Here is a 26,577-nt window from a genome sequence, read left to right on the forward strand (position 1 = left end):
GAAGTGATTAATATAGACTTGTTATAGAATTGCATCCTCTCAGGCCATGTTTTAAAATTCCTTTGGAAGCTGTGATATGGCTGCTTTAAATCAATCAGCTGGAATTCATGTTTATCAGAGGTACTTATATTCGATGCCACAAATAGCTCTCTAACTGATTTCCATGGTGCTTGAAAATATAGTAGGTTAAGGGATTTGGGCCAGGGTATTTAGTGTTCAAAGGAAACAAAGAACAATAGTTTGTAAGTTCTTGTAAACCCAGGAAACCTCCAGGAGAGGGAGCTCAAACATATTCGGGAAAACTTAGGCCCTACCTTCATCTTCATCTTCACTCCCACCCCATAACCCTCTTTTGTTGATGAAGAATTACCACCTTCATTTTACCAAAGCCTCAAAATGGGCTGGAAGAGGACTTAATTACAGCCAGAAGAGTCCCTGAGCAGAGGTGGGAGAAGTGGCCACGGCTGCCCTCATTCTTCTCCCCATTGGGAATCCCAGCAAACTGTAGAGAGGGGAGCATAGCAAAGAGAGAAACATAGAAGCAACAGCTGAATCACATCTCTTAACAGGCAGGGCTCTGACACCAAGCAGAGATCCCATTCTGGAGGGAACCAGATAGAATTTAGTTCCATCTCCTCCTTTTGCATCCAAGGAAATTGCTCCAAGAGGAGTTAAATGATGGACCAAGTTGACATGGTAGGTAGAGGAGCGGTTGAAATGAGAACATTGGCCTCCTTTCTCCTAGTTCAATGCCCTATCTGCCTCTGGTCTATATTCACTGCCTTCAGTAAAAGGGCCATTGTAAATAAAATAGACTAGTTACTGTCTTATAAACTAATTGTGACATGGGAGGCAGGAAACAAGGAGAGGATGTGTTCCTGGAGTCCTAGCCATGAGAGAGAGCCCAAAGCTGGTGGGCTCTGATAGGGAAAGCAAGGCTAAAGCTGTGCCGGCAGGTTTGCTTCTAGTCCTAAAAGCCTCAAACTTTTAAGAGAGACATAAAACAGATGAGCTGAAACGAGGCATGAGCGTATTTTCTCTCTCTTAACATTCTGAGGACAAATCTTTTTCTTCTTTTTTTTAAGTCCCAAATGTCATCCTTCCTCAGGTACTTTTCAGGATTACCGCCAAAAACCAATTAACATTCATTGTAGTGGCTAAAAGTATTCTAAGTATTTCTAGGTTGCCCAGAGGGGTTCTTGGGATAGCTGAAAAGAACAGCTGACTCTGGAGTCAGAAGACCTGGGTTTAAATCCTGCTTCCGGCAATTACCAAATGTGAGGCCTTGGGCAGACTAATCACTTTACCTCCCTGGTCTCAGATACTAGGTAGCCTCTGAGGATCCCTTTCATCTACCCATTCTAAGTCTTTTATTCTATAAAATTGAGTTAGCAATAGCCCCCCCCCCTTGTGAGGATCGAGTGATTGTACTTGACAAAAATAAAAATATTAGTTTTTATTTTTACTTCTCTGTAGTGTACCCACCAACCCTTTTATCTTTCACAGCTTAGCTAGAAACATATTCGTCATATAAATGAACTGTTTGTATAGAGTATCTCTACCCTGTTGGGATAAACCAATTCTTTATCACCATAATAGTAACAACTTACCCTTATATAGCTTGGTTAAGGTTTGCAAAACATCATCTTCCCCAAAACCCTGTGAAGTAGAAAGTATAATGATTCCCTACCTGTTAATGTACCCATAAAGACATAAGGAAATGGAAAATCAGGGCAATAATCCAGGTCATTTGGGATGAGAAATCTCCCATTTCCACACAAGGAAAAATTGTAGTCTTTATTATACAGATGGGTTACAAGCAGACAATGTTCCACTCTCCATTTCATTTTATTTGTCTAGACACGGCTTTAGATTCATCCTTTAGTTCTGAAATCAGTATAATTTGACAAATCCCCAGGGAGCTTAGAACCCTCTGGCTCGGCTATGAAGACGTAGCTAAATTTGCAAAGGGCAACCCTTTGCTATGATGGCACATCACCGGGGAGGCATATGCAGGCCTTTTCAATAAAATATATGCCAATGCAGGCTGGCTTTTCAAAAGTGGAGAGTGTAGCATGGTCTTTTAAGGAGGCATCTGCATCTCAGGTTGTGTCGCGTGCCATGGTTAGAAATGACCAAGAAGGGCCAGCTAGGTGGCGCAGTGGATAGAGCACTAGCCCTGGAGTCAGGAGTACCTGAGTTCAAATCTGGCCTCAGACACTTAACACTTACTAGCCGTGTGACCCTGGGCAAGTCACTTAACCCCAATTGCCTCACTAAAAAATAAAAAAAAAAAATGACCAAGAAGAAGTTCATTGTGTTAGAGAGAATGTCCACATCAGCAGCCAGAAAGTCAAATCCCAACTGACCCTTGCTAGCTGTCTATCCTTAAGGCATCTAAGCTTTCTGGGTCTCAGTTTCTTTATCTTATAAAATGAAACTATGCCTTAAGGCCTCATAAGCCTTTTGTAAACCATACGCTCCATATAAATGTCATTTTTGATTACAAGGAAAAGTAAGAAGTGGATGCTGCTTGTATCCCTATTTCCATTTCCTATAAAATTCTCCAGAATATGTTGAAGGACCCTTCAAGAATTAAGCCACTGAGATCTATATAAGAATTCTTGATGGGATCACCTCATGATACCAGTTTCTTTAATCAAGGTCTGCTTCTGTTCATTCAAACAGTACCAGTCATTTAGGGCTCAGCAAATCCTTCGTAGGTGTAAAATATTGCTAAAGTCATATCTATTATTTTCTCATTCCTGGAAAATTAGTCACCGGATGATGAACTGGGTGCTAAGAGGAACATGTAAGTGTTGCCATCATAGAAAGATAGTTGTCAACCTGAAAGGAACCTCACGCTATGTGGCCCAACCCTATCATTTTACAGATTCATGGAAACTGAGCCTTATAAAAAGTTAAATGACTTAACCAAGTTTATTCGGGGAATAAGTATCAGTGGCAGGATTTGAACCTGGGTCCTCTAACTCCACATTCAGTGTTCTTTCCCCTTGCCTCACTGCTGAGATCACGTATCTTCTGAGGTGGTTAAAAGAACAAACAAAGAAAAATTGTCACTAGAATAATGTAGAAAAGTCGTTTTGCTTTTCCTTGTTGCACAGTTTGGTTATCTTAAATACTCAGTGCTTATTTTTATGTGAAAAAGTTTTGAAAAACAGACGAAAGGTGTCTTCTATTAATTGCTCTATTTACTTGCTTCTAGCTAAAATTAGGAGGCTGTATGATATAGCAAATGTTCTGAGTAGTCTGGAGCTTATCAAGAAAGTTCACGTTACAGAGGAAAGAGGCCGAAAACCAGCTTTTAAATGGACAGGGCCAGAAATCTGTCCAAATTCCACAGGTGTGTATTTCTTCCTTTTCTTGGCTCCATTATTTTGATTTAGTATGCATATAGAGGATTTCCCACCCAACCACTCCCAAAGAGATTGTGCAAGCATACCTGAAGTTTATATTTTAAACTATCTTCCCCTCCCATCCCCCTCTCAGCTGAGTTACAAGAAAATAGAGGCCATTCACCTATGAGCTCCCTCTTTTTCCCTTCTCTGAATCTGAGATTCCCCATTTCCTTCTTTTTTACTTTTAGTCTCTCATAAAGAGAAGGCTCTGTTCCTTATTAAGGCCTGCTCTCCTTTACAAAATTTGATCCCGTCTTCTCCTGCCTCTTTTGGCAGATTGCCCCCCAAACAATTCTATCTCCCATCTTAAATCTCTCCCTATCTACTGGTTACTTCCCTGCTGCTGGCAAAAATGCTCTCACATCTTCTCTATCCTTAAAAAATCCTCCCTAAACCTTGCCATCCCCTCATTTGTTCACCTTTGCTTTCTCTGTTAGACTCCTTTAAAAAGCATTTTTTCATTTGCCGCCTCTATTTCTTCTCCTCTTACTTACTTCTCAACCCTTTTGAATCTTTCTATTAACCTTATGACTCAATTGCTCTCTCCAAAGTTGCCAATAATCTAATCATCAAATCAAATGATCTTTTCTTACTTGTCAGCCTTCTTGACCTCTCTGTGGACGTTGACACTGTCCCCTCTCTCTTTTTGGATACTCTGTCTTCTCTGAGTTTTAGTGACATTGCACTCTTGGTTCTGCTACCTGTCTGACCGCTCCTTGTCTGGCTGATTAGATGAATCATCCAGCATCTCTGTCAAACCTCCCAACTGTGGGTGTAACCCAAGGCTTTGCCCTGGGTCTCTCCTTGGTATTGTCATCACCACTGACGGATTCAAGTAATTCAAATAGTTGTATGTCCGAGATCTGTATCTCTAGCACTAGTCTCTCCTGAGCTTTAATCATATATCACCAGATGCCTACGGGACATTGCCCATGGGAAGTCTCACAGATTTACCATATCCAAAAAACTCATCATTTCCCCAAAAGCCATCCCTTTTCCAAACTTTCCTATTCTGACAAGGGCGACACTATCCTTGCAGTCACCCAGGCTTGCAAACTCAGCCTTATCCTTTAGTCTTCACTCTTCTTACCCCTCATATCCATTCCAAGTCTCTTCCTTTCTGTCTCCACAATGGTGTTTTGTATCTGAGCCCTTCTGCTGGCTATGATCCTAGTGCAGACCATCATCGCCTCTCACTTGGACTGTTGGACTAACATCCTAACTGGTCTCCCTTTCACAAGTCTCTTCCCTCTTTCCCTCTCCCATCCATTCTCCACCCAGTATTTTTTTTTTTTTTTGTGAGGCAATGAGGGTTAAGTGACTTGCCCAGGGTCACACAGCTAATAAGTGTCAAGTGTCTGAGGTCGAATTTGAACTCAGGTCCTCCTGAATCCAGGACCAGTGCCTTATCCACTGCGCCACCTAGCTGCCCCTGGTAAATTTCTTAAAGTCAGGCTTGGCCAAGTCCCTATTCAATAAACTTTAGAGATCAGCTGTTGCCTCCAGGATAAAATACAGGCAGCTAGGTAGAGCAATGGATAGAGCACTGGACATGGAGTCAGGAAGACTTGAATTCAAATCCACTCTCAGACAATTACTAGCACTGTGACCCTGGGCAAGTCACTTCACCCTGTTTGTCTCAAGTTTCCTCATCTTTAAAGTGAGCTGGAGAAGGAAATAGCAAACCACTCCAGTATCTTTGCCAAGAAAAGCCCAAATGGGGTCACAAAAAGTTGGACACAACTGAAATGACTGAACAACAACTAGGGTAAAATATAAACTCCTTTCTTTGGCATTGAGAGATCTTGACAATCTGGTCCAACCTACCTTTTCAGATTTAGTAATCCCTTTCCCATGCCGTACAGTTTGGCCAAACTCGTCTTTCTGCTGATCCTTGAACATAATACTGCATCTCTCATCCCTCTGCCTTTGCACTAACTGACCTTTATGCCTGGAATATATTATTCCTACCCCTTAGAAACCTTCATTTTCTTCAAAACTCAGCTTAGTGACCACCTTCTCAATGAACCCTTTTTTGATCTTCCCGAATCCTAGTGTTTTTTGGTTTTGTTCCCTAAAATTACTTTGGATTTATTCAGTAAATATTCTGCATGCCCCATACCTTGTCTCCCTGAATCAAATGTAAGCCCCTTGAGGGCAGGTCCTGTTTTGTTTTTGTCTTTGTGTCACTAGGCCTACCACAAGGCCTGGAATATAGTAGGTGCTTAAAATGGATTATTGATTAGCTGACTTTTAAATCTCAGTCATCTCCCAGCTCTCTTCCTGGGTTATTCTTGTAGAAATCTTTCATAAGCCCACCATTAGATTTCCAGATAGCACAATTTGATGTTGCTTCTGTACATGAACTGTCTCAAATGTACCAGTATGTTGTTCATCCTATTTAATTTCTGGTCTATGATACATGACCAGCCCAACTTTTTGTAGCCATCTGCACCCTCTTATATCTCTTCCATCTCTTGGGCATAGCGTTGTTGAGAATACTACAATAATACTACAGTCTTTTTATTCTCATTATTGTGTTTCATGAAGTTCTCGTAATTGTGAAGATTGTGGTAGTCTATGATTCTCAACCATAGAGCTTCCCCAGGATGATAGTGAAATCACCGTTCAGTTTCCTAAATTCCATCCAGCAGGATCTTCTCATTTATTCTGAGCTCAGCCTGTTGTTTCTCTATAGCCTGTGACATATACTGATAGACTAAGTCAGGGGGCTGCCCCTAGAGTTGTATATCCTCATTTGAGCAATGTCTACTTTATAATCGCTTAGTTTTTTTCCAGCATGATCTCTCAAAATACACGTAATGGTTGAAAAACATTGAATCTAAAAAAAAAAATTTTTAATTAAAATTTTAAAAAACCTACCATTGAATCTTTCAACAACCACCTATTAGTCAGTTGTCTCCTATTAAATGCCTGCTTCAAAGAAGTTTCTAGGCAATCAAAGAAAAACAAACATAATTTAGAAATACAATCCCACCTTCACTTTCAAAGCCCAGGGAATGAAATATCATCTCGAAAGCACTTCGAGGAAGGTATCAAAAACTCTCCAAATAGAAGCCATCATCGGTGTTCTTATCTTGCTGCTCCGTGACCTTTGTAATTGTGACCACCTGTTCTTTTTTTTTTTTTTTTTTAGTGAGGCAATTGGGGTTAAGTGACTTGCCCAGGGTCACACAGCTAGTAAGTGTTAAGTGTCTGAGGCCGGATTTGAACTCAGGTACTCCTGACTCCAGGGCCGGTGCTCTATCCACTGTGCCACCTAGCTGCCCCATGACCACCTGTTCTTACAACATGCCTCCAACTTGACTCCACTGTCGGGGTTTACATTTTTAGTCTATCTTTCTACTGGTGACAGAATTTTTTTATTTTTCTGTTGAGATGTTAGTCTGTACTAATTATTACTTAAAATATATTTAGAGTAATTAATTTAAGTAATAATTAGTACAGATTCACATCTTGAATTAAATATATTCAAGTGCATTACATCTTCAGTCCATTGCAGACATCCTAAAACATTGACCTCTTGTGTTTTAGTTCTGAGCCCAGTAACTTCTTTTGACTCATCTGATTTGGAGCCACCTCAGTCTTCTAAAGAACAGTGTGCTAAAAATCTCTTCTCTAACACTGGGAAACCAAACTTTACCCGGCATCCATCTCTAATAAAATTAGTAAAGAGTATCGAAAATGACCGGAGAAAGATAAGTTCTGCTCCCAGTAGCCCCATCAAGACCAATAAAGGTAGGTATTTGGGAAAGAAGATTTTGGGATAGACCACTAACAATAAATAATAGGGTCTACCAAAAAGCATTCTTATTGAATTGGTTTAGTTTCTATTAGATTAATTCAGTGAATTAGAGAATTATAATAACCTTTATTCACTCAAGCATTCTCAGCTTCTAAATCATGCATGAATCAAGTGGTAGGAATAGAATTTTGTGGAGTTTAATTTGCTTTATGACTTTGGGACAAAAACATTAAATGTTTTCATACAATTCCCCTCATGGTGGTCTCGCCTGGAAGAATGTGTCTGTTCTTTGCCTTAATCTACATCATTCTATTTTACCAGCTGAGAGTTCCCTGAAGTCAGCACCCTTCCCAAGTAAAATGGCTCAACTTGCAGCTATTTGCAAAATGCAATTAGAAGAACAATCAAGGTAGGTTGGGGGTTTTAATATTGTGCTGAATTAATTTTTTCTGATTTACATGGATTCCTTATTTTGTACAAGAATATTGATTAGACTTAGGAACTTGGAAGATGTTTTTATTGCTCAGCTGCTTTCAAATAATATTGGGATTTAACATAAGCACCAATAAAAGTACTGGGTTTTTTTACCCAAAAACTTGAAATGATAGAACATGTTGTCATTGCGGTTGTTGCTTTTCAGCATGTGGCTTTTTATTTTGTCTTTTAGTGAACAAAAAAAGAAGGTGAAGATGCAATTGACAAGACCTACAATGCATGGTCAATCTCTTGACTTCATAGCAAATCCTGAGCCTAATCGAAATGTGTCCTCCTCTCAGACGCCATCTCTCATTCAACCACTAGGTGTCCTGCCTCTGATCCACAGCCCATTATCCTCGGCAGTGCCTGTAATTGTACCTCATGCCCATTCGGGTGCCTCATATGCAATCTATCTGCATCCCTCCCAGGCCCAAACTGTGACACCCCAAAACCTAAGTTCCACCGTACACACTGTTCCCTGTACTAATGTAACTGCAATGAAAGGTTCTACCGATAATCCTAATTCACAAATCTTAACTACGAAATTGACCACAGAAAAAGTCACCAGTGATGTGGTTAAGGCTGATGTCACCACTAAGCCTGGGAAAGTGTTGCCCACCTCCGAAGGACCAACCTCAAAGAACGAAGAGAGAGAACCAACTGCCGAAAGATGTTTGAAGAGACAGAATGTGCCGGAGGACAACAGTTCCAAAAAGAAGCTTAAAGAGGATCTGAAGGGACTTGAAAATGTCCCCGCAGTAAGTGAAGCCTTTCCCTGTTCTGACCTGAAAGTTCCCTCAGGTGGTTAGCACAAGAGTCACTTGTTTACAGCCCAGCCAGACTCAGAAGCAGCTTCTCAGTAGAAGTGGGAGGACCCTTCCTGGCAACCTCAACTGAACTCTGGGCACCTCAGACAGTTAATCTCCTGCCTAGGATCTGCACAGATGCTTTTAACTTTTTCAGGCAGGGATTACTCATGGGGCTTTCAAACAATCCCAGTACTGGCTCTGAGTTAACTGTGTTCCTGGCAGTTCTAGGGGACACAAGCACCTGTTGTAATAGGTTGAAGGAATTTATGGGTTTGTTAAGGGTTAAAATTCTAGCTAGTCTGTCTAAAATATCTAATGAGTGGTCGCCAATCAATTACAAGCTTTAGCAAGAGTTAGACTTTTAAGCATTTATTAAGGAGAATAAGAATTTGGTAAAGAGAGAGAGAAAGGCCTAGATTCCTATCTATTAAAGGGAGAGCACATTTCTAGCTCCCTTCTCCACCAGAGTCCAGAGGAAAGAGCGCGCGCGAGACTGAGCGCCAGTCTCTTCCTTCCTCCTCCCACTATCCCGCGTCACTTCCTGACTCCTGGTCTTGCCCTCAAAGACCTTCCCTTCATGGGCAGAACTCTTCTACAGTAAGTATCCAGCAGGTGGCGTCATTCCAATCGTTACAGGTTAAAGTAGCTCCAAATGAATGTGTGCTTACAACAGTATCTATAAAAGCTTATTTTCTGAATCACAGCCTAGAGAGTCACTTAAGTATTTAATGATTGGGAAAGAAATCATAAAATCAATCCCTCCCCCCTTTACTTAAATTTTTCACCATCAATTCACTTCAGAATGAGGATGGGGGGGGGGGGTGTGCAATGAGGGTTAAGTGACTTGCCCAGGATCACACAGTTTGTAAGTGTCAAGTGTCTGAGGCCAGATTTGAACTCAGGTCCTTCTGAATCCAACTTTATCCACTGCGCCACCTACCTGCCCCCATCAATTCACTTCAAAACTACATTTACATGGATAGAGCACCAGCCCTGGAGTCAGGAGTACCTGAGTTCAAATATGGTCTCAGACACTTAACACTTACAAACTGTGTATCAGCTGTGTGACCCTGGGCAAGTCACTTAACCCCAATTGCCTCACTTAAAAAAAAAACACTACATTTACAAAGAAACAGGTAGCTAGAAAATTTGAAGTGGTTCCTGGTACCTTTAGGAGTAGGGATATGTGGATTTTGTAAGGCTCTTGGCATGTTAATTTAATTTCTGATACATACATAGATTGAATTCAGATATAATTCAGAAGGAAACACTACCTAGAAATAGACCTGGCTTTCAGTTCTTGCTCTGCTAACAATTTCTTATTTGATCTTGGGCAAATTACTTAACCTCACTACCTGAGTCTGTACATAAAATGAGTAGTATATTGTTCTTACATTTCTAGGAATTTTCTGAAGATACATGAATATTTTTATAGGAAATAGCATAGGTAAATAGGTTTGAGATCCTCCAAAACACATAAACTGCAGGGTATTTATTCTCTATTGTTAGTATGGCTCAAGCTAACAAGTTGCTCCGCTTTAGGTGATGGGCTTCACAAGGACCATTCCCAACATGGATTTTTTCCCATATATTCTGATGTTAATATAATTTCTGAACAAGAGAAGCAGAAAATGAACTGGATTGGGGGTAGCTAGGTGGTGCAATGAATAAAGCACTGCCCCTGGATTCAGGAGGACCTGAGTTCAAATCCAGATGCAGGCACTTGACACTTACTAGCTGTGTGACCTTGGACTAGTCACTTAACCCTCATTGCCCTACCAAAAAAAAAAAAAGGAAAAGGAACTGGATTGAGGGATCTCTTTGACTGGTATACCCTTTTAGTTCCTGGAATGTACTTGACAATGGTCTAAAATATTTCTTTTTTTGTTTTTTTTTGTGGGGCAATGGGAGTTAAGTGACTTGCCCAGGGTCACACAGCTAGTAAGTATCAAGTGTCTGAGGCCAGATTTGAACTCAGGTACTCCTGAACCCAGGGCTGGTGCTTTATCCACTGTGCCACCTAGCTGCCTCCGAATAGGAAGAGACTCTTCTCTGACAGGGATGGGTTTGCTTCCAGTGGAGGGTTGTAAGTGAAGAGGTGGTTGGATGAGCGCTTCTTATGAATGCTGCAGGATTGCTGTGTAGGTACGGGTTGGATGAGGTGGCCTTCAAGATACCTTCCTACACTGAGATTCTACGATTTCAATGCGTCTCCACTCAGACAGATTGCAACCCCTCCATGCTTTAGGAGACAGTCTTTATAAGCTGTCATGGCTGAAAATTATCAGCCATTCATGGTCCGACCACGGCCACGAGGCTCTGCAGCTTGGCTAGTGGTCCTTTGGAGATCTAACTTCACTTCTGCCATTAACTAACTGTGGGGTCTTGGGCAAGTCATTTCCTTGCATTGGACTTATGTTTTCTCATCTATAAAAACAGGAACTTGGACTAGATGATCTCTCAGGTCCCTTCTAGTTTTAACTATCTGTGTTAATGATAGCTAACAGGGCCGCTAGGCGGTGCAGTGGATAGAACACCAGCCCTGGATTCAGGAGGACCTGAGTTCAAATCCGGACTCAGACACAAAACTTACTAGCTGTGTGACCCTGGGCAAATCACTTAACCCTCATTGCCTTGCCCCCCCCCCAAAAAATAAAATAATAATAATAATAGCCAACATTTATATAGTTCCTACTATGTGCCAGGCACTGTGCTAAGTGCTTTTAAAATATTATCTCATTTCATCCTCAGAACACAGATCTTCCTGACTCCAGTCAGAGCGCCTTATTCACTGTACCACCTAGCTGCACCCAAATTAAACATTATCTAACTCTAGTAAAACAATTATATGGTTGATAGTCATGTAGTATATAATCAAGATATGTAGCGCATTGCCAGGCCCCTACTAAAAGCCTTTTCAGCTTAGTAGGGCTTGCCAGAGATTGCACTTAGCTGGCTTAGTCTCTTAGGAGGCCAGTGTCACCTCTACCATGATGAAGAATTTGAGGAAACTGACTGCTTAGAGCCAGCTTAATTGTCCAAGAGTTAGTTACTTGGTGGGTGTTCTGTAGACTCGTAATCACTCAAAAGCACTTACTTTGTGCTAAATACTAGGGGTACAAAGAAAAGCAAAACCCCACAAAAAAAACAGTCCCTGCCCCCAGGGACCTTTCAAGCTGGAAAAAGTCTAGTAGACCTTTGTAAATGAAGAAACAGGTCCAAAGAAGTTAATGATTTGCCCAGGCTCTACCCAGGATAGGGGAAGGAACAGCAAGAACTCAGATTCTCAGATCTTCAGGTTCCAATTCCTAGGCTCCTACTCTATTCTATTTCTAGGATTATCTTGGAAAAGAAAAAGGGTCTTATGGCAGATAAGAGAAAAATCAATTATTTGTAAGAAATGCCTTTAATGTTTGCTAAAGTTCAGGTTGAAGTGGGCTTTTGAAGCATTTGATTTACCTATAAATGGTTTCTGTCTCTGGTACAGTGTAATGATAAGGCAGACAGAGGTGAGGTGATAGGATGATTCACAGTTTCCCTTTTCAGAAAGAACTTACTACATTTGGGAGAGTTTGAAGGCTTTTGTCCTGACCCACACTATTTCACAGTGACTCCATTTTTAAAAAATGGAGGGGGGAGGCAGCTAGTTGGTGCAGTGGATAAAGCACCAGCCCTGGATTCAAGAAGACCTGAGTTTGAATCTAGCCTCAGACACTTGACACTTACTAGCTGTGTGACCCTGGGCAAGTCACTTAACCCTCATTGCCCAAAAAAAAAAACCAAACCACCTTTCTTTTTTCTTTTCCAACTTCATTTGAATCTTTTTAACTTAAATCAGCAAACTCTGGAATTAAGAACATTATTTTAATCATTCTTCATTTACATTATCCCTTGTAGCTTCTCAAGAACCTTTAAAATAGATGATTTGGCAAGTCCAGCTGGCAGTCTTCATTTAAATCTGATTTGGGCTCTTGGAAGCTGATCCCCCTCCTTAAGTCTGATAGAATGAATCATGATTTCAGCTCTTTGTTGGGTGTGAGGTTTACTGGTTCTTCAGGAAATTCACATTTGGATTCAGTAAAGGTGGTGTCTTAGGCAGATGTCATTTAGTTGTTTTCCGTTTCCTCAACAGAGATACTGGAATAGTTTGGCATTTCCTTCTCCAGCTTATTTTACAGATGAGGAAACTGAGATAAACAGGGTGAAGTGACTTGCCCAGAGTCACATAGCTAGTAAGTGTCTGAGGCCATATTTGAACTGAGGAAGAGGAGTCTTTCTGACTCCAGGCCTGGTATTCTATCCACTGAGCCACCTAGCTGGCCATTTTGGGCAGATATCCCTGTATTTAATTAGAGGAAGCATTTCTAAGAACCATTTTAAGGACCTCCAAGGAGTAGAATGTGTTGTTTTTCTCAGGAAACCACCAGAGGACTAAGGAATAATTCCAAAATAATCGTCCTCGGGGCAGCTAGGTGGCACAGTGGATAGAGCTCTGGCCCTGGAGTCAGGAGGACCTGAGTTCAAATCCGGCCTTAGACACTTAATACTTACTAGCTGTGTGACCCTGGGCAAGTCACTTAACCCCAATTGCCTCACTAAAAAACAAAAAACAAAATAATTGTCCTCCTAGAAGTCTGCCCATGATAAACAACCAAATCCCATTGGTCAAAGAAGAAAGCACGCGTATTTTGTTTTGTTTTTTATTATATTTGTGTAGCAAAACCCCCTCCTTGTTTTCCAGACCTTGTTCCCATCAGGATACCTTATTCCTCTCACACAGTGCCCATCGCTTGGTACAGAGAACATTTTGTCTCATAAAGAAAACGCAGGTTCTTGTTCTCCAAATAACAGGATCTACAACTCACCAATTACAGGTATGTTTGCTTTAGAACCTGCTCCTATGAAAAAAAAAAGAATGTTAAAATTGGTTTTACGTGTAATTGGGGGGAAATAAAATATTAGATAAAAAAGCCAAACAAAAAACCTGTGCATCCATGAGCGGATCTCAAATGTCCTCAAACCATATCATCTTCTCATCCATCATAAGCCTGCTTCCCTTTTAAGTCTGTCTTCTCCCTTTGCCTCTCAGGTGTCATTCCTGTGACAACATCTGACCTCACCGCTGTGAATTTTCCCACTTTCCATGTGACTCCTTTGAAGCTGATGGTTTCCCCAACCTCCGTAGGAAGCGTACCTGTTGTCAACAGTCCATCACTTCCTTCTTCAAGTCCCTCCGTTCCTGTCCAAAACCCAAGCTCGGCCATTGTAAACTTTACCCTGCAGCATTTGGGGCTGATCTCTCCAGGTGTGCAGGTGTCTGCTAATGCTGGCACTGGCTCCGTTCCAGCATCTCCACGAATAGAGCCTGTTAGCGCTCCACCTGAGAACACAGGCGTGCAGCAAGGAAAGGTCACCAAGCACGAGTCACCTGTGCCGGGCCATTGTCAACTGAATGGACAGTCCATCGCTGTGGCTGCAGGACATCAGGTGGGGCTGTTCGCCAGTCAAGCCAGTTCCCTTTAATTTGAATGATTTATGGGTCATCATTTGCTATGCTAATGAAACCCAAATGTCATTTTCACAGTGGAACAGCTTCCTTAGTTGGCATGTTTTTAGAGTTGTTTTTTCCTTCTCATCATAGGGGTTATCATTATGAAAGCTGAGTGCTCTGATTCTCACTTTGAACGGGTGGTATATAAGGAATGGTGATAAACTAGCATCTGTCATAGGATGGAGCAATGAATTAGCTCCACTGGATACCACTGAGTTTTCCCCCATTTGTACACAAGAACAGACATTTGTGAGTGTGAAGGATGTATTCTGCACATGTGGGCTAAAAAGCTACATTTGGCAAGACTGATACAATGTTCCTCCTAGATTATTCCATGGTTCCTTGAAAATACCTCCTAGCCAGCCTTTTGACGAAGTGGGAATCAGTGGCTTCTCTTGGCTACCCCCAAGCATATAGACCCATAGTTGGCCTTCTAAGAGGTGTGGCAAGCATAGAGAGGTCCTTCTCCTTTACAGAGTCCCCCAGAGTACATTGTCAGACCCTCCCAAGCCCAAGGCTCCCGTGTATAATGTGCTGTTGCCTAGGATTGTTTGTCCTCTTGCCCTGATGAAACCCAGGTGAAAAACTTGTCATGATTTGCATAGCCGATTTGTAGATAGGCTGTATCTTCACCATTTTCAAGTTTACAACAGGATGGTTTTTTTAAGTTCCTGGGAAACAAACATTTAGTCTTGACTGGTTTTCTTTTCCTTTCCTTTCAATTAGCCTGTCCCAGTGACACCCAAAGGATCACAATTAGTGACTGAAAACTTCTTCCGAACACCAGGAGGGCCAACTAAACTTCTGACTTCAACTTGTGATGATTCAGATGGTGCCCACAAGACTTCTCTAGGATCTCTCTTTGTCCCACAGCGAAAGCTTGAAGTGTCCACAGAAGATGTCCACTAATAATAATAATGATAACGATGATTTAGTGAGCCAAACCTTGGTGCTTAATAAAGAATGGAATTAATAGGAAAAGAGCTTAACACAAAAGATATGACCATGCTTATTTGGAGAACAGGTACTACCCAGGAAAAGTTGTAAATATGTTTAACGACTGCTTAATGCAGAGCAGACTCTTACTTTAATGTGTGTGTGTGTGTATATATATATATATATATATATATACATATATATATTTGTATAAGTACAGCCTTTAATACTACAAAATTAATGAAAAATATTGAACTCAGGTACATTACCTTCTGGGAAAGATTCATTATTTCAGAGAAATACTCTGTACCTGTGATATTCCACAGAGTAACTGTTCTTAGTTACAATTTACAATTAAATTATATTGGCATAAAGGAACAACATTCTACTGCACTTTGCACTGGAAGTGCAATGTATAATATTGTATTTCTAAATAGGTGGGACTATATTTTGTAATGCCTTTGATCCCATATTCTTGCAGCAATATCTTTTGTAAAGGTAGGAATGAGTCTTAATCAAGTCTACGAAAGAAGGAATTATTTATATAATGTATTTTTAATCATAAATTGTTCAAATTAAAACCTTTCTAAAACGTCTTAACGTTTTCATTTGGACTTCTGGGAAGTAGGGTTTTTTGTTTTGTTTTTTGTTTTTTGGTGAGGCAATTGGGGTTAAGTCACTTGCCCAGGGTCACACAGCTAATAAGTGTCAAGTGTCTGAGACCGGATTTGAACTCAGGTCCTCCTGAATCTAGAGCTGGTGCTCTATCCATTGCACCACCTAGCTCCCCCTAGGAAGCTTTTTTGACAATGGTGCAATCTATAGTACCAGTGACTGGAAGATGGTGTAAAGAGTTAGTTTCTATCCTGATGTTGTGGTGAGAAGAGTACAGTCTTCAGTGTTGGGAAGTTCCCCTTCTATCCCCCATGATAAAGCCCTGTGAGGGGAAGGATTAAGCCATTGGAAAGGTGATGGAAGATCATAGGACACAAATTGCTCACCTGGGAACGTTAGCCACATTAGGCAAAGGAAGAAGCTGGTGATTCTCCAGTCTTAACCCTGGTTCCTCAGTGCCCCAGAGGAGGGCGGCTGCTCAGTTAGTGGGATAGGGATGGGGACTGCACCTCTGGTTTCATTGGTTTAGGAGAGTTCCCAGTGAGGAAACCACCTCCTCTCATTTAAGTTGGTACCTTCAATGCAGCTAGATGGTGCAGCGGATAGAGCGCTGGGCCCGGAATCAGGAACATCTGAGTTCAAATCTGCCTACAAACACACACACTCTAGCTGCATGACCCTGGGCAAGTCACTTAACCTCTGTTTGCCTTAATCCACTGGAGAAGGAAATAGTGACCCATTCCAGTATCTTTGCCAAGAAAACCCATGGTTCACAAAGAGTAGGACTCAACTGACCACCACCACCAACCTTCACTGCGGCTAATAGTTCTAGGAAACAAAAGGATTTTAAGCATGCATTGAACACTGAACCTGGAGTCAGGAAACTTTGCCAATGCCCCCATGTACTCTTCAGTGCAGTGACACCAGCTTTCTTGCTGTTCCTTGGAATAAGACACTCCATCTCCCAACGTTTTTTGCTCTGGCTGTTCACAAGGCCTGGGAGGTTCTTCCTCTTATTTCTGCTTCCAGGCTTCGCTGCTGTCTTTCTTCAGGTGCCTGCTAAAATCCCACCTTCCACCAGAAGCTTTTCCCAAGCCCTCTTATTACTAGTGCCTTCCTCTGTGGACTATTTCTGACTTAACCCGTAGATAGCTTGTTTGTAAATGGTTGTTTGCTGGTTGTCTTCCCCCATTAATTAAGCTGTGAACTCCTTGATAGCGGGTTACTTTCTTTTTATCTTTCTTTATATCCCCAGATGCCTGGAACATAATAGCCATTTAATAAATATGGATGCACCAACCTTGAGTTCAAATCCTACCTCAGAAACTTACTAGCTATGGAATCCCTAGCAAATCCCGTAACCTTTCAAACTCAATTTTCCCATCTCTAAATGGGGGATAATAACAGCACCTACCTCCTAAGATCATTGTGAGGATCAAATAACATTTTAAAGGGTTTCATAAACATTAAACCACTCCATAAATGGTAGTTTTTGTTAGTAATATAGTATTTTTGTAGTGAAATTATGAGTAACAATAACTAAGCCAATCTTTATTGGAAGCATGAATTGAACCCACATCGTCCTAGTTTCTGTCTACTCTATGCTACTTCTCTAGAGAAACAGGCCATAAATATGGTCAGCATTGAATAGTTCAATAATAGAAGTATCAGAAGGCACCCAAATGAATGATATAGGAGTTCAGAGAAAGGAGAGATCACTGTGAGCTAGAGGGAGTCCAGGAAGCCTTCTTGGAGGAAGCCACCATCCTTTTCATTTAAGGTGGGCGTAGACCCAGATGGCATATATACCAAACAAAATTTCTTGCCCAGCCAGAGAATGCAAATTGTTTACCTATGTGAAAGTAAATGCAAAGTGGCTAGAAAAGCACTTTTTTTTTTTTTTAGTGAGGCAATTGGGGTTAAGTGACTTGCCCAGGGTCACACAGCTAGTAAGTGTTAAATGTCTGAGGCCGGACCTGAACTCAGGTACTCCTGACTCCAGGGCCGGTGCTCTATCCACTGTGCCACCCAGCTGCCCCAGAAAAGCACTTTTTAATTAATGCCACTGAAAGCAAAAAATGCATAGCACTGGTGAGAAGAGGGGAAGTAACCTAGAAAATGGAAGCCGTATTCTTTGAGAAATGAAACATGATTTTAAAATAAGTTGCCTCAGGCTCAAATCCTGCTTCTACTTACCCCCTGTGCAGACATGCACAAATTGCTTAACTTTTCTAGGCTTCCATGTCTTCATCTATTAAGCCAAGGACTTGTAGTAGTGGGTATCTAAAGTCTAACCCCTGCCCACCCACTCTCACCCCAGCCCGAAACCCTAGACTCCTACAATATTAATTCTATCTTACCCTTTTCAAGTGTTCTTGCAAGTACAAGATAATGATTTTAGAGACTTAAGTAGATAAGCACTCTGGTAATAATTCTATTAATGGTATATTTCAGATTCTTACAATGTTCTTCACTTCCTGATAGCTTTCTGATCTAAGGACCCAAGTAAGGGATAAAATGCAAATTAAAATGTCATTGTTCTGGAGGAAAAAAAAATCAATTTCTTGATCAATTATTAAAGAATTTGTTTTAATGTTTATGCCTCAAAGCCCAATTTAAATTCATTTAAGTCAATGATGTGATTGAACTAAATGCTAAGACTGGTAAACATAGGATTCTAATAAATATTTTTAATATCTAGGGGAAATGCTGGTAAATCTTTAAGTTGCTATGTATATTTGTGAACGGCCAGAAGGTGAAGTATATGACTATTAAGTTTTGCTTTAAGATATAATTAGTTGGGGGCGCAGTGGATAGAGCACAGGCCCTGGATTCAGGAGGACCTGAGTTCAAATCCGGCCTAAGACACTTAACACTTACTAGCTGTGTGACCCTGGGCAAGTCACTTAACCCCAATTGCCTCACTAAAAAAAAAAAAAAAAAAAAGATATAATTAGTCTCTGTGTTCCATTCTATTCAAACAAATATTCGTTGAGCAAATACGATATATTACGCTTCCTTGTAGGTATAATAATGTCTCCTTTATCCAGCATTGGTGTAGAATGTTCTGCAGAATATTAGGCCATTGGACCCTACCAACCTTCTTTCTGAGCCTAATGAAATCTGCTTTCCCCAAATCTGGACTATATGTCAGATGTTGCCAGGATTTCCTTTCTTTTTCTATTATTGTGAATTTTATGCGCAAGTGGTCATTTGCCCTGAAGGTTCCCATCGTTTCTGTTATAGGATGTAGTTCCTCCTTGTTGATGAGAGTTGGGTCTACAGTGGTATTTCTCCTTGTATTTCCCAGTGGAGGAAACAACACACATACACAAATAACCACAGTATAAGTTATCACGTAGTCACATAAAAGAGGCATGAATTACTATGAGCGATCCAAGGAAAGATACAAACAACAGTTCTGGGAGCTAGATAGGGGGAGTGGAGAGATCAATGAAAATTTCATAGAGGATATGTATCTAAGATTGATTTAATTTGAAGGATGGATATGATTTTGGCAGGTGGAGATAAGGGTTGAGTGCACTTTGATACCAACAAGTAGATGAATGGAATGCTTTGAGTTAAAGTATGTATATGGAGGCATGGGATATGATAGGGGACAGGTCCTTTCCAACTCTAAAATTTTCTCATTTTATGCTAAACTGATCCTCCACCAAACTCCTACTCACTGTGGAATGGAAGTGAGCCTGGGTTATCAAAGGTTATCTCTATGGAATGCAAGCTCTGGAAAGTCCTCCCAAGCTAAAGAGCTTTATGGAGGGACCCAGTAACACACTCATTCTCTTATCTGAGAACCAGTTTAGCTAAACTGGAAAAACGGAGAGATTGATCATCTGAAGGCTGGCCCCCATGTGCTGATTTTCTAAGAGTCTGTGTACAAGGGGGTAGCTAGGTGGCCTAGTGGATATAGCACTGGCCCCAGATTCAGGAGGACCTGAGTTCAAATCCAGGCTCAGACACTTGACACTTGCTAGCAGTGTGACCCTGGGCTAGTCACTTAACCCTCATTGCCCTGCCAAAACAAAAAGTTAATTCTGTGTACAAATCTGGCCTCAGACACTTGACACTTACTAGCTGCGTGACCCTGGGCAAGTCACTTAACCCTCATTGCCCCCCCACTCCCCCCCCAAAAAGAGTCTGTGTAAAGCTCCCTACTAAGATATGGAAGAATTGTGATCTATATTAGTGAAGTTCTTATAAATGATGGAATCACAGATCTATTAAGTCTATTGAATCCAACATGAAGCAAGGGGTAGGCAGATGTGATGAAAGCTGTGGCCTTCCAGGTGCTCTCAGGAACAACACACCCAACTTCTCTCCTTCAGCATGCTATTGGCATGTTACCCTTTACCCAGGTTCAATGACAGTCTAGTAGGTATGGATGAAAATTATCTCAGAAAAGTAATTAAAATGCAAAAATCTCTCATTAATTAGACATGAGTCTTTACCCCAGAGGGTAGCTAGGTGGCACAGTGTACCAGGGCCTGGAGTCGGGAAGACTCGTCTTCCTCGGTTAAAATCTGGCCTCAGACACTTACTAGCTGTATAAACCTGGGCAAGTCACTTAACTCTGTATCTTAGTTTCCTCATCTTTAAAAAGAGCTGGAGAAGGAAGTGGCAAACCACTCCAGTATCTTTGCTCTCCCCCCATCCCCGGCCAAAAGAAAAGCACAAATGGGGTCATGAAGAGTGCGACACAAGTGAAGAACAACTCTAGTGCAAAAAAACCCAGTGTAAAACATGAAAAACATGCCATAAGATGGCTCTCTTGGCTCACTCTCAACCCCTGAACTCATAGTTTTGGACAAATGTTAATGGTACTACTGATGTGATTGTTTACATTTTCTTTTTTTAAAAATTTGATGAACTTATCAGACATCAAGAAACAGAATCACTAGAGGAAAAAGAGGATGGTATATGAAACAGTGGGTTTCTATTACATACAGAATTTTTAAAGAAATGTATCAAAGCAGCTAGGTGGCACAGTGGATAAAGCACCGGCCCTGGATTCAGGAGGACCTTAGTTCAAATCCAGCCTCAGACACATGACACTTGCTAGCCGTGTGAGCCTGGGCAAGTCACTTAACCCTCATTGCCCTGCCAAAAAAAAAAAAAAAAGTATTTATCAACCAAAGGACTTATGATGAAAACTGCTATACACTTCTAGAAAAAGAACTAATGGAGTCTGAAGGCAGATTGAAGCAAACTTTTTTTAAACTTTATTTTTCTTGGGTTTTGTTGTGTGTATGTTTTGTCTGTTTTCTTTTGCAACATGGTTAATATGGAAATATGCTTTGCATGACTGCACATGTAGAATCTATATCAAATTGCTTACCTTCTCAAAGTGGGGGAAGGAAGAGAATCTGGAACTCAACATTTACAAAAATGAATGTGATAAATTATTACATGTAATTTGGAAAAATTAAATTTTAAATTTAAAAAAATAAAGCACTTATCAAATTTAACACTATTTTGCTTATGTGTCCCTTTTTTAGAGGTTTCTGGTCTTTTCTGCCCTTTTAAAAAAGTTTTATTAATACACTTTTCTTTTTAAACATTATCATTACTTTCTCTCTTTCCTCATCCCCACAAATAAGCATATTTCAGTAATAGAAAAGCATGTATTGACCATATATGAAAACACGTGTCTCAATCCGCACTCCTAGTCCATCACCTCTCTGGAATTAGTCATTACAACACTTTTAGTTCTTAGATCTTTAGAACTTGTTTTCCTTTGCATTGCTGTAGTCACTGTATAAACTAGTCTCCCAGTTCTCATTTTACTATGCATAAGTTCGCACAAATGTTCTCAGGTTTCTCTATATTTATTGCTTTCATCATTTCAATGGCACAGTAATATTCTATTACATTCATATGCCATAATCCCTTTAGCCTTTTTCCAGTTGATAGACAACTCACATGGTTTTCAATTCTTTGCTACAACAGAAAGCACTACTATAAATATTTGGGGACAAGTGGGTCTTATAATTCTGCCTTTTGGAGAATATGCCCAATACCCATAAAACTATTGACATAAAAAAAATAATACAAAGAGGTAGGTAAATATTACATAATTTACAGGATGTGAGAAAGGTTACAGTCAGTCACATCTGTGCTCTAGAAGGGAAGAAGAAAGATAATTTTCAACTAGATTTTCTCACCAACAGCTGCAACAGCTGGCTTCTCCAAAACACTGAAAAGTCCAACGATTCATCTCCCCTCACAGAGATAAGGTAATTGAGTTTACGTCAGGATTAAAGTCTCTCAGTTCCCCTCAGGACTTCTCCCCAGCTTGTCTTCACAGAATGCCTTCAAACCAAAATGCCTCAACCACAGAACGTCAAAGTCTCTCAAAGATGATGGTTAACTATCTAAATCTCTGACAGACTCCTGTCCAAAGACCTGTCAGTCTCCTTAGGAATAACAATTCTCTGTCAGTGCTTCCCATAGATCCCTTTCAAAAATGTACAAGATAATTTTGTTGTATGTTTGAAAAGAATGGCAAGTTGTGCAAAGCAGATTTATGTGTAATCATTTTTTTATGGTGCTGTTATGGGAATGCTTATTTTATTCCACAAATTAAAAACAAACCAAATAAATAAATAAAGATAGTTAACTATCCAAAGTTCCAGTGAGAGGCACTATTTAAGCTGGGGTTATAAAGGCAATTTCCAGGTGATCTCTTTATGCATTCAAATTAATCTTCTACATCTATAGCTACTTTAATAGTAGTGAACAGTGAGCAACAACGAGTGATTTTTGTAACACAGGAAAAGTTATAAAATAATCCACTTTTTAGAAAAATGCGGTAAGAGGCACTGGGACACATAACAGGAAAAACTTTAGGATACCACAATGTTTCTACTGGGAAGCATGGCTTTTACTGTCATTTGGTGGGAGTAAGGGGGGAGTTGCATCAGAGTAGGACTGGGGTAAGGAACATATCACCTGAGATAAAGCCTCCATTGGTAGCTTTCTATTTTAATTATTCTTACTAATTGTTTTGCCTTAATGACTTTTACCTTCTAAAGGAATGCAAATACTAACATAGGATTGGAAGGGACTTGAGAGACTATCAAGTTCACACCCACCATTTTACAAATGAAGAAACTGAGGAACCTTTCTATAGAGCTTAAATGATTTACCAAGGGCATAGATAGAATTTGAGGCAAGATTTGAACCCAGAACTTTAGGTCCAGTTTCCTCCCTATTCAATATGCCTTACTAACTCTCAAATTTCCAGCATCCTCTTGATTATAGTGCCTTGAGACGAGGTCCTAGTTATCCTAGTTACAACTTTGATGAGAACTGATGTTTAGGTATCAAGTTATTCAGAAGTTCCCAGTAATTAATGGAAGCAGATTGGGACATTTTGGGAAGTTAAGCAACAAGGGTGGAAACAAAAGCTTTAGTTGTTTTTTTTTAATAAATCTTCAGTTGCTCAGAAAATTACATTATATACAACACTCCATTACTTAAACTCCAGTTAATCCAGGTTTGGGGTTTTCTTGACCCTATACCTTTAGCTGAATCTTTTCTTGGTCTCATGTCATACTTTCCATTCCACAGGCCAAAAAGGAATAGAGATCTTACAAAGCAAAGTCAAGATATAAAAAGTTCACAAGACAGAGATTGGAATGCCAACCTTTAAGTTTAACTCCATTTAGATTACAGCCTCTTACAATAATAGCATCAATAAACTAAATCCTTTTCCCTGGGGTGTTAGCCAAGAGAAACACCATGTGTACTCAAGAGGATTAGAGATTCAGTCAAGAAACTGGAGAGTCATTTTTTGGTATGGATCCACCCATGCCTATGTATCTAACAATAATCTTCTAGCTTTAGGAGCTCCAAGAAGGGGGACTCTACATTTTCTTAGTGTAACAGAGTTTAGGTACTATGACTCATGGGGAATGACATCAGTAAGACAGATTTTAGATGGGTTTTCTTCATAGAAAACTGTGAAGGCTGGGTCAAATGTCTACAGCTGCTAGTGGCTGAGTTCCACACAGTACATCTGAAAAGGGACGGGCACTTAGAGCTAAGTTCAGCTGCTCTGTGTGCTCCAGACTTCCAAAATACTGGCAGCAAAATTGACCAAGGGGTTAAGAAACATTAACATATTGGCAAATGGCTTTCTGGGCCTTTTGTTTAAAGGCAATCCCAAGATATCCCCCCCTTACCGTCTCTGAAATTCTTTGAAACTTCTCCAACCAAAGGGTACATACATCATGATCTCTGTAATGATAATAGGGGGAGGAGCAGGATAGGAAGAGTGGAGTTGAGAATAATGCTCATTGAAACTCTTTCCATTCATTACTGAAAGTGTGGCATTACCTTATTTAAAGAGACCAAAAATTTGGCCCAATAACTGTGTAGATCTGGTGGCTATTTTGAGCCTAAACCTTTGAGCTGGTTTTTGTGTGGCCAAATTAATTTACTTCCTGAGTGGCAATTAGCCTTAAGTTATTGAGAAATTAGGGAACTACTAGGTCAACAACTAGGAGGTAGATTTTACCTGGCCCCCAATGGATTTTGTAATTCTTCTGTAGTCATAGAATTAGAACTGGTAACTCATTGGCACAGTAGATTGATAGAGTGCTAGAAATGGGCAGTGAGGTAGTGCACTGGATAGAGCGAGCATTCGTCCCAGAATCAGGAAGACCTGAGCTCATATCTTGCCTCAGGCACTTACCAACTGTGTATCCTCAGGCAAATCACTTCAACTTTTTTCCTCAGTTTGTTCATCTATAAAATGAGCTGGAGAAAAAAAAAAGGCAAACCATCCTAGTATTTTTGCCAAGAAAACTCCAAATGGGGGGCAGCTAGGTGATGCACCGGATAGAGTAATGGTTCTGGAGTCAGGAGGACCTGAGTTCAAATCCAGCCTCAGACACTTGACACTTACTAGCTGTGTGACCCTGGAAAAGTCACTTAACCCCATTGCGTCACCGAAAGAAAGGAAGGAAGGAAGGAAGGAAGGAAGGAAGGAAGGAAGGAAGGAAGGAAGGAAGGAGGGAAGGGAGAAAACTCCAAATGGGATCATGAAGAATCAAACATGACTGAACAAAAGCCAACAAAAAGATTTGGAGTTAGGAAGAAAGGAGTTCAAGTTCTACTTCAAACACTTTCTATGTTGACTCAGGGAAAGTTACTTAACTTCCCTAGACCTCAATTTCCTTATCTATAAAATTGGGATAATAATAGTACCTGCTTCACAGTACTATTAGAAGGATCAATTAGATAAGATCTGAAGTGCTTTGTGAATCTTAAGGCACCATATAAGTGCTATTTTTCATTAGCATTTAAACGGATCTCAGAAGTCATTAAAACAAGTAACATTCTCTCCATCCCATCTCATGCCCTGCTCTCTCCAAGCTAAAGCAATCAATCTCATCCTCACTGTTACCAGCACAGTACATTTACTTAAAAGACTATTTGTGAAAGAACTCACACAAGGCAAGTGCTCACACAGAGGTCAGAAGTAGTCTCTCTAAAAAACTGTAGTAATGATCATGAGACATGGAAGATGCTGGCATAGCACTGCCCAGCATGGTGTACCTGCCTCAAAGAAGGCACTGTGCTATACAAGCAAAACAGAATCCCAGGAGCACAAAGGAAACATGAGATACACAAATCTAAGGACACTTCCATCTCAAATGTTCAAATGAACTATTTGTGCCTGGCCTGTGGTAGAGCCTTCCAAGCTCATATTGGACTGATCAGCCACAGTCAAACACACTGTACCTCTACCCAGACATGGTGAGGTCATTGATCCTCTTTAAGTATAAAGGACAAACAAAAACAAGCACAGTAAAACTGTAAAGCAGTTTACAGTTTGTAAACTTTTAAATAAATATTATCTTATTTGAGCCTCATGTCATCCCTTGTGGTTCTAGGGATTATGATCCTTATTTTGTAAAGGGGAACAAAGAACCACACAAGCAGGAAGTGTCTTAAGCCAGATTTAAATTCAATACTTCCAGACATCAAGTCGAACACTTCATAAAGATATTTAAAAAGGTAGAGAAAGGAATAGATAGATAGATAGATAGATAGATAGATAGATAGATAGATAGATAGATAGATAGATAGATAGGTAGATGGATGGATGGATGGATAGAATATGGTTAAGAATAACAAACCAACATATTGTCCATATCCCTTATATTGAATTGCTTGAGTTCTTGAGGGGTGGGGGGGAGGAAGGAAGGAAGAGAAGTTGGAACACAAATTTTGTATAAATTGATGTAAAAATTTGCTTTTACATGTAATTTGGAAAAATAAAATTCTAAATAAACATATTGTCCATATCTGATCTTATATGATTCAAACCATCACCTCTGGGCTGAGTGGGGGAATATATAAATTTCACCTTGTCCTCTCAAGTCAAGTTTACTCACTTCGTTATTCGGGGTTCTAATGTATTTCAATATAATTTTCTATTTTCCATATATTTTACTTATATATGTCTTGTCTCTCCTGAAAGACTATAAACTACTTAAGGATAGGATCCATTTCACTTTTGTCTCTGCATTTTTAGCACCAATCACAATGCTGTCCCATAAGTGGTGCTTCAGAAGTGATTGTTGATTGATAATGGGGTCATCATTTAAAGTGTTCAAGAGAACACTCTTTTCTTTACTCAGTTTCTATGAGTCTTCCCACATTGCTCTGAGTTGTTCATATTTTTTCATTTATTATATCAAGAGAACATTCTGTTTCACCATTTAACCATAATTTGATCAGCCATTCCCAACTCATGAGCATCCTTTTTATTTCAAGTACTTGGCTTTATTGTGGCTGCCAATGGGCACAGTCCTGAAATGAATTGAACTGGGTAATTGTGGTTGCTGAGGGATTTAATCCTAGGCAATTCTTTCCTCTTCTTAGATCTGGCCCAAAGCATAGCTGAGTGAGGTCAGTGTGGTCCTTGGATCGTTCTCCCCAACATCCCACGGGGAATAACTTACTTTAGTTTCT

At 40.3% G+C, this 26,577-nt stretch overlaps 1 protein-coding gene across 4 annotated transcripts in view; it reads left to right on the top strand.

Annotated features, from left to right (window-relative positions):
• Positions 1-15,545, top strand: part of E2F8 (E2F transcription factor 8) — a 32,533-nt gene extending 16,988 nt beyond the window's left edge. For 3 of the 4 annotated variants that reach the window (XM_043971777.1, XM_043971778.1, XM_043971780.1), the window contains 7 exons: positions 3,227-3,364; positions 6,975-7,178; positions 7,507-7,594; positions 7,853-8,420; positions 13,213-13,345; positions 13,561-13,958; positions 14,749-15,545. In XM_043971777.1, the coding sequence (XP_043827712.1) occupies positions 3,227-3,364; positions 6,975-7,178; positions 7,507-7,594; positions 7,853-8,420; positions 13,213-13,345; positions 13,561-13,958; positions 14,749-14,931 (1,712 nt within the window). In that variant the 3' untranslated portion in view covers positions 14,932-15,545. The remainder of the gene's footprint in view (positions 1-3,226; positions 3,365-6,974; positions 7,179-7,506; positions 7,595-7,852; positions 8,421-13,212; positions 13,346-13,560; positions 13,959-14,748) is intronic. The other variant, XM_043971779.1, reaches the window with a different exon arrangement.
• The last annotated feature ends 11,032 nt before the right edge of the window (positions 15,546-26,577 follow it).

The sequence above is a fragment of the Dromiciops gliroides genome, chromosome 6 (genome assembly GCF_019393635.1).
Source record: "Dromiciops gliroides isolate mDroGli1 chromosome 6, mDroGli1.pri, whole genome shotgun sequence".
In the NCBI taxonomy this organism is placed as follows: domain Eukaryota; kingdom Metazoa; phylum Chordata; class Mammalia; order Microbiotheria; family Microbiotheriidae; genus Dromiciops; species Dromiciops gliroides.